General features: G+C 44.7%; 1 protein-coding gene across 1 annotated transcript in view; it reads right to left on the minus strand.

Annotated features, from left to right (window-relative positions):
* Window positions 1-6,280, minus strand: part of Mmp8 (matrix metallopeptidase 8) — a 16,143-nt gene extending 9,863 nt beyond the window's left edge. Inside the window, exons 1-5 of the mRNA XM_008830071.2 lie at window positions 6,146-6,280; window positions 3,913-4,154; window positions 3,138-3,286; window positions 2,930-3,055; window positions 682-843 (exon numbers count right to left, since the gene is read on the minus strand). Of these exons, the coding sequence (XP_008828293.1) occupies window positions 682-843; window positions 2,930-3,055; window positions 3,138-3,286; window positions 3,913-4,154; window positions 6,146-6,256 (790 nt within the window). The 5' untranslated portion in view covers window positions 6,257-6,280. The remainder of the gene's footprint in view (window positions 1-681; window positions 844-2,929; window positions 3,056-3,137; window positions 3,287-3,912; window positions 4,155-6,145) is intronic.
* Window positions 6,281-8,566: the final 2,286 nt, after the last annotated feature.

The following is an 8,566-nucleotide window of genomic DNA, read 5'->3' on the forward strand; positions in this document are numbered from 1 at the left end:
AATAGTTATGGAAGAAGAGGTCATGAATTCAAGAGGGAGCTGCCAGGGACACAGGAGGAATTAGAGGGAGGAGGAGAGGTGGCAATGATGCAAATACAGTAAAGTAAGAATTTTAAATTAAATAACGGAGAAAGAAAACAGCCACCACTTAGGGATAGTAATTGGGGAATGCCGTGGTACATTTATCCCAAACCTCTCCCTCTCTCCCTCCCTCCCTCCCTTCCCTTCCTTCCTTCCTTTATCCCAAAACTCTCCTTCCTCCTTCCTTCCTCCCTCCCTCCTTCTCTCCCTTCCTTCCCTTCCTTTCCTTCCTTCTTTCTTTCCCTTTTGAGACAGAGTCTCACTACGTAGTCCTAGTTGACTTCAAACTCCTGATTCTCCTGCCTCAACCTCCCAAGTGCTAGTATTACAGATATGCCACCAAGGCTGTCCTCTAGGCAGTAAGGCAGATAGACAGCTAATCACTAAAAACCAAGATGCAAAGAAATGTCAAGGGCCCAGCCCCAGAGGCCTGCTTTGCTAATACTATATTTATTACTGGTGACTTTCAGAGGTCAGTTTGCACATGTCCTGTGGATGGAATCCACAGAAGTTCCAAAGGAGAGATGTTTGCATTCTGGACTTACTGAAGCCTATTCCCAAGTCCCATCATGGTCTACAGTCTTCACCAGGTGACCTTACCGTAGATGGTCTGAATGCCATTGATGTCATCCTGAGAGAGCGAGTAAGTGTTGGGTTCTCTGTAAGCGTAGTTTGGGTACATCAAGGCACCAGGATCAGTGGAGTGAGAGAGTCCCAAGGAATGGCCGAATTCATGAGCAGCCACGAGAAACAAGTTGTAATCTAAAAGGCAGGGATATATGGTAAATGGCAGGTTAATATTTGGTTTTCACAATGTGTATGTGAAGTTTTAATTCCAGTGTTCTTACAGTACAGATACTAAAGCTAATGACTGAATATTTTCTTATTGGTCTTACAACTAGTAAATAAGTAGATCTTGGGCTAAACCCGTGTGTAATGCCATGACACGTGTTCTTCCCTTGTTCAGCTTCCTGCTCATAAATTGTTCAATGCCCCAATAATTCCTTTCTTCTCATATCCTTCCTTTCACAAATTTCAAAAACTATCCTTGAATGCCCAGAGTGCTTTCCTAAGGACTTTGGGAGTTTGTGGCATGTTCTGCTCTCCAGCAGCATAAATAGAAGGAGAGATGCACGCAGAGAGTGTGCATGCACAGAACAGAGAATGAGGGCAGGGAGGAGATGCCAAGGCTACCAGGAGTCTTTGGAAGAAGGCCTCATTTCCAGTGCGAGCTAAACTAGAAGGTAGCTTTAGTCAGAGTGCGGATCATGATAGAGATTTTGAAAGGCAAGGGAAGGGCATTTAAGAAGAGGGAGGGCTGTGAGCAAATGCAGGGGAGACATAAAGGACAGGATGTGACCTCAAAACAGTCATGCAGCAGATGGCTGCTGTGTGTGAAATACGAAGACAGGACAAGATTTCCCAAGAAAGGTGAAGTCAGAAAAATCACCTTCAGCACCAAGTGAAGGTACCAGTGTCCAATTGGCACGGGCTGCGTAAAGGCTGGTACTGTTAATCAAAGCAGTATTATGATCCAGTATGGGCTTTCCAAAGACAAGCCCTGCAGCTACACTGGGAAGCGATTTGGGCCAGGGGAGCAGAGCTTAGGGAGGGAGAGTCCATTAAGTACAGGGAATCTGGCTCATTAAGTACAGGCGAGAGGCAGTGATCACTCACCTGAACTAGTGGTGAGGGGCTCTGGAAATAGAGTCCTGTAGGAAGTTACTATTGATCTATGGGCACAGGCAGCTCCCAGCACAGGGACTTAGGTAGACTCTTGCAACACTTGTTGAGGAAATGAGAGAAACAGCTGCTAAGCAAGGTAGAGGTGTCCTTTCCACTGCCTTCTGAAAAGTACCTTCTGCCATACTATAGCCTGTGGCCTGCCTCAGGCAGCCCAGCCCTTCTTGCTGGGGCCTCCAGAAGAGCACCCAGCCACACAGAAGCACACTACTCACTGACAAGGGCGGCCCTGACCTTGATGTAACTGGAAGAAAGACTGCGTCTGCTCCTTTATAAATAGGGTAAGTTTTCAAATGAACCTGGTTATTTCAAAATTTCCCAACGTTTGAAAAATAAGTCTTTTCAAACAACATAAAATTTCAGAATATTAAGAAAAGAGGGACAGGGCTTACAGCAGTTGTCAGTAAAGGTTTCCTGCTTTGGGAGCTAAATGGTCTCTGTTTCAACCACTCAGCTCTGCCTTGCAGAGGGAAAGCTACCACAAAAGCTGTCTGACCAAGCCCGTGTGGCCTCCTCCTTTATTTCCACAAACAGGGGACAAGGCAGGGCGTGGCTTTGGTTTGTAGTGTTTGGATCCCTGCCTGTTGTCATTTGACTTTCTCTCTCTCAGAAGTCAAGAGTCAGAAACAATCTCCAACACAACAATGTTGGGAGGCGGTCCTAATGGGAAGGGTTTAGGTTGATGTCATGAAAAGAGCTTCAAGTTCATTTTTTTTCATCTTCCTTCATCCATCTGCCTTCTACCATCGGCTGGTGCAGTGGGAAGGACCTCACCAGAAGCCAGAACCTTCACCTTGTCCTTTCCAGTCTCTAAAACAGTGAGGAAATACATTTTTCTTCTTCATTAGTTACTTGGTTTCAGTTACTCTGTGATAGCCTCACAGAGGGGGGCACTGCCACAGGAAATGGGGGCCAATAATGAACTTCTGTTGTTCTTAAAATCCTAAGTTGGGTTTATTTTCAAGTGGCAAAATTCAAATGATTGATTCATGAGTTTGCAATAGTGCAGTCATTTCGGTGGTGTGTATGTACACACATGCCTTGGTTCTAAGGCAGAAAAGGTGAATTTAGAAGCTGCATGTGAACATAACCTTGGAATACTTACTTCTGGAGTCTTGGGTCCATGTCTCTTCTGAATCAAAATGAGCATCCCCTCCAATTCCCTGGCCGGGTTGAAAGGCATGTGCAAGGATCCCATTAGGTCCATCAAATGGAGAATTGTCACCATGGTCTGAAATAAGATGATTGTGGTTTAATCCTTAAGTCTCAGGTTAGTCAGGAAAAACAAAGCTGTGTGACTGCTTTGAGCCTACCTCTTTGGACAAAAGCAACATTGATGTCTGCATCTCCCTTGGAGACCTTGGTGAAGATCAGGGGCGACGCCACACTCCAGACTTGAAGGGCTTTCTCAATGGCTGCTTCCACTGCAGCCTTTGACAGCTGAGGGGTAGAGTTTATTATCCTTGAAAATGAGAAGATGTAAAAATGGTTTGTTATTATTTACAACAGCCTTCTAAGCAGAGCGAGTTGCTCTATTTTGTCCAGTGCTACCGCTGGACAGGATGTTAGGAGGGGTGCAAGTCCCAGGGTTGAAGGCAGACAGCAGTGTGGACGAGTTGCTACCTGATTTATACCTCAGTGTCCTCACTTATAAGATGAGGATAATAGAATAAGATCCCACTCATAGGTTGTTGTGAAAATTAAATACATGTGAAGCGCTTAGTTTGCTCCTTGGAAAATAGCATTCTACAAATGTTGGATATTATCATTACTGCTACCAAGACATACAGCAGAGGGGGTCTAGACTCTCTCTAGCTGTGATTAAGCCTTTTTTGGTCTTAAAGTGAGTAGCTAGAAAGAGTCTCATGGTTCCATAGTCTTTTTAGATGACTGAAAGAACCCAGAGACTCTCTGTGCCTGCTTCCAGTCCATACTTTGCTTATTAGCTGTTCACCCTCCCACTCTGCAAGGCAGGGATATTGTCTAGTTATCCCCGATGGATCCCCAGTCCCGGAAGAATGTCTGAGATGTCACAAGCTCTCAGTCACTGGCTGGGGGGGATGTGTCCTGAAACTCTAGAAGTATTACCTGTAGGTCAGGTTAGTGTGTGTCCACTTGGGGTTTCCCGGGGTTAACATGAAGTCTCCAGTATCAGGCACTCCACAGCGAGGCTTTCCCATCATCTCCAGAGTTCCCACATCAGGCTTCCCTGTCTCAGCCAATCCAAAAAAGCGCTGCATTTCTTTAAGCTTTTCAGCAATCATGGTGGTGTTCTTCCTTGCAGACCGAAATTGGTTGCTTGGTAAATGGTAGAATTTTCTAAGGTAATTCTGATCAAAATAAGCACATAAAAGTCCTTGCTGTGAATTTGCTTTCATTGTTCTGGACATTTCACAATCTTTTCTAAGTTACTACAGGTCCAAACCAGGGCCGATAACCTGGCAGACTTAGCAACAGCAACAGAAATTTGTACTTTGGGCTGGCAAGATTGCTCAGTGGGTAAAGGTGCTTGTCACTAAGCCTGAAGATCTGAGTTCTGTCTCTGGGACCTATGTGATGAATAGAGTAATCCAACTCCTGAAAGTTGTCCTCTGACTACCACACACTCACTGTGGTACACACACACCTACCACCCCACCACACACATATAAATATATATTATATAATTAAAAAAAAGAAATTTGTATGTTGACTTAAAAAAATGACTATAAAGCAATCCCTCTATTCAGTGCTCTAATTTTTATGCATAAAAATAGAAGTCCTATAGGGTGGAAGATGCACAGAATGCTACAGTTAGGAGCCTACCTTCTTGTTTTTATAAAACTCCAGTACTACCTAGTTCCCCTCCTCCTCCCAGGGCCTCAGGCATACTAGACAGATACTCTACAACAGAACTACATAACCAGCCTCCTCCGCCCCAGCCCCCCCTCCCCCTCCTCCTCCTCCTCCTCCTCCTCCTTCCTCTCCTCCCCTCCCCTGCCCTCCTCCTCTTTCTCCTCCTCCTCCTCTTCCTCCTCCCCCTCCCTTCCCCCTCTTCCTCCTCCTCCTCCTGCTCCTTTTTAAATCCACTTTCACCATTGGAAGAAGGTTTAATCAGCCCCATGAAGAAATGGAGGCACCAAGAACCTAAAGCAAGTGACAGTTCAGGCCCTTATTCTCCATGATGCCTCCCAAATGAGAACCAATAATTTCAAAAGTGCTCCACATATGTTTGGGGTAAGAGTAGCATTTTATTCCCTAAGATAATGCTTTTGAAGGGGCCTACTTCCACTCAGAAATGAAGTTTCCAGGGGGGTGTTGACATGCCATTAAACCCTATGCAGCCTGTGACTATCCTGCACTTTGTAGGCAACACAGGACAGAAATCAGACAGTCTGGGCAAATCTTAGCTCTGTCATGGATTGACTCTGAGTACTTGGATACATCACTTAACTGACTTAAAATTTGCTTTTGCCTTTGAAATGGAAAAAATAGTTTTCTCCTTGCAGGGTTAATGTGAAAAGGTTAGAACAGTAACTCATATAGAATAAAAACTCGAAACACTCTAGATATGAACTCAGAGCTACTATTACCATCATAAAATACCAAGAAAAAAAGAGTAGCAAGAATGATCCTTTTATGAAGTTGCAACACACTTCAAAAAATCTGCCCTGACTTTTACACTGTAAAACCATGGAGAAATGCTATAGGTTGTTTAAAATAATGCTTCCAAAAGTTAATAAGCAGTACTAGGAAATCTGGTTGTAGAATGTACTAGTTTTTAGTTCCTTATAACATCCCATCTCTATGCTGTCTTCTGCTCATTTTTTTTGCAAAGAAATATCCATACAGTAAACAGTAGACATGTCATTATTGCTGCATTTTCTTTCTGTTTTCAGGGTTGGGGTCTGAACTCAGACCGTATACATGCAAACACACTATCACTCTACTGCTGAGCTATATCTCCAGCCCAGCATGGAGCAATGGGGCTGCAGGTTTACAGGAAGAGAAAAGGTAAGAAAGAAAGTCATTTGATTTTATGAATAAAAATATTTATTCTTTCTAAAAGGATCCTCGGCAGCAGCCAGTCCTGCAGCATGGTTTCCCCAGGCTTTAAGGAGTCCATCCAGCTTGTTTTCATGAGCTTGTTTTCATGTCTAGATTTCCGAGGGCTTGGCCTTGGCAGCTTAGAACACTCTAAGTCACTGAAATACATTGAGCCTTGGTAAAGCCATTCAGAGAATTTCTTTCAGGCTGTTTCAGACTGAAAAGAGAAAAATCACCCTCTGCACTTCATAGTCATCTGCAAATCAACCAGCCACTTAATTGATAGCTAATTTACCTCCACAATTTTTGCATTTTTCTCTTCCACTTGTTCAGAAGTTACTGGAAAGGACTTGGCAAGTGGCATGCAGAGTAAGAACAGAGGCAGAAGTGTCTTCGGACTAAGCATGGCCTTTTATTCCAACACGACCACTGCTGGCCTGGCTCGCTGCCCCTCTGGCAAGTACCCAGAAGCTCACAGCATCCCGTGCCAATCACTGCTCTTGTTTGGTTCCTTATAAAGCCACGTCTTAAGCAATTGCTGCATCAGGACCATGAAGCAACGCAGGTTAATTACACTTTAACAGTTTTGCAATTTTAAAAATGTGATTTAGAACCCAAGAGTGGGGAAGGCCTTGAGCAGAAAAGAGGAGTAATGTTACTTTTGCGAATTGGTCAGCGCAGGAGTAGGAATAAGAGACTAATGTTGGTGTGATGGGTTTTACATTTGCTGACTGTGTACGATACTGAGCTTGTGTTAGTTTACACAGAAACAGTTTTAGATTATCCATACATAATCTTGGGACTACATTACACAACTGCACAACCTCTGTTTTTCTTTTGGGTTTTTTTTCTTTTTGTCTTTTTGAGACAGGGTCTCCTTGTAGTTCCACCTGGCCTGGAACTCTGTGTAGACCAGGCTGGACTCGATCCCACAGAGAACCTCCTGCCCCTGCCTCGGAGTGCCGGGATTAAAGGCGTGTACCACCACGCCTGGTGAAATCTGGTTTTCATCCACCACTGCTGCCTGGGACTTGTCACAAAGCGAGCTTGTTTGGGGGCCATGAGCAGCATCTGGGCTGGGGGAGGGCTCAGCTGGTGAAGCGCTGGCCATATAAGCAGGAGTACCTGATCTTGATCCTCAGTGCCCAGGTAAAAAGCTGAGCATAGAGGCACAAGCTTGTAATCCCAGCACTGGGGAGGGAGAAACAGGGAGATTTCCAGGGCTTGCTGTGTGTCCAGCCCAGCCTGCTTAGTAAACTCCAAACAAAATGGTAGATATCATCTAAGGAATGATACCCAAGGTTATGCTCTGGCTTCTCCATGCACACAGGCACACACATGGACGTGCACATGTACATATATACATGCATGTGCATACATACAAACAGCAGCTTCCTGAGGATGTGGCTTTGCTGTAGATGTACTAATACATTCACAGTCTGTAGCCTGGATTTTCCAGAGAGAGGACAGAGGGGAACATTGATGATAAAAGCCAGTGTCTGCTCAACATTTGCAATGTCTGAGACACACACCCTGCATGTATGTTCCCTTGGTTTATGTGCAAACAGCCTTTGGAACAAAATGCTGCTTTATTTTGCAGGAGAAGCAGAAGCTTGGGTGATTCATGAGAGGTCCGAGCCGTTTGGTGGAGAGTTCAACCCCAGTGATATGCTGAGAGAGACTGACCGAAGCTACTCCAGGCTCTTGAGTCCGTTGGCTGGCCCATCAGTAGCCAAGGGGAAAACTTCAGCTTAGATTCATGTAGGAGAAGACAAGGGAGAGAAGAAATGGAATGTCTTACTGACTCCTGGAGCCCTAAGAGGATGAGTGAGAATGTCCAGTCATGTGCGGCAGAGGGTGCCATCTTGGTCAGAGGCCCTTGGACGCACTTTCCAAATCATGTTCTCTGGCCCCACTTATTCTGATTCCACATGCTTGTTATCACACAGTCATTGTGAGTATTCATGTATATTCACTCTGGAAAGGCAGGCATTCTGGTGCGTCAGTGCAATTGTTAATATGTATGGTATACAATGCATTAGTATGTAAATATTGTCTGCGAGATGCTCTGATGTAGACACCTTGCGTTTACTCAGTGTTTCCTATCCCCTGCCACAGGCTGGGTAGTGGTATGTCCTAGCTTACTGGGACAAGTGATGGAGGCTCAGATGACATGCAGTGGAAGTCTGGAGGAAAGAGCAGTGTTCAGTACATTGCCATCTCCCTTGAGGAACATAAATGGAGTTAAGTGAGATCATCTAGGCGGTCCAAAGTCCCCTTTGCATTATGAACGTGATTGACATATGGTTGGGTTGGCTCATGAGTCTGTTCTGTGAGTGAGTTAGTGATGGTGAAAGTTCCTCTTTTCCTAAAGGAGGAGTGCTTCAAAGTTAAGCCATCGATGGGTGAAGAAACTTCCATGGCTTCCTTTGCTACTCAGCACTCACTGTAGCTGGGAAACATATTGTATGATTTAAAGCCTTTGCACAAAGTGTACATCTCACAACCACTCTGTGTGGAACACCGTGCTAAGCTGGCCTACTACCATTGAGGAAGCGTGTGTATGAAGTGCCTGTATGCTACAGGGATCTGTCTTTGAGGTTCAATGTCTTTTGTCTACTATCCAGGAAAGCAGGGAAGATTATCTCCAGTTTAAAAAAAAAAAGAAAACGGAAACGGAGGTTCAGAAACATGGTGTTAAATTACCTTTCATTTC

The sequence above is a fragment of the Nannospalax galili genome, unplaced genomic scaffold (genome assembly GCF_000622305.1).
Source record: "Nannospalax galili isolate Female #2095 unplaced genomic scaffold, S.galili_v1.0 scaffold1750, whole genome shotgun sequence".
Classification (NCBI taxonomy): domain Eukaryota; kingdom Metazoa; phylum Chordata; class Mammalia; order Rodentia; family Spalacidae; genus Nannospalax; species Nannospalax galili.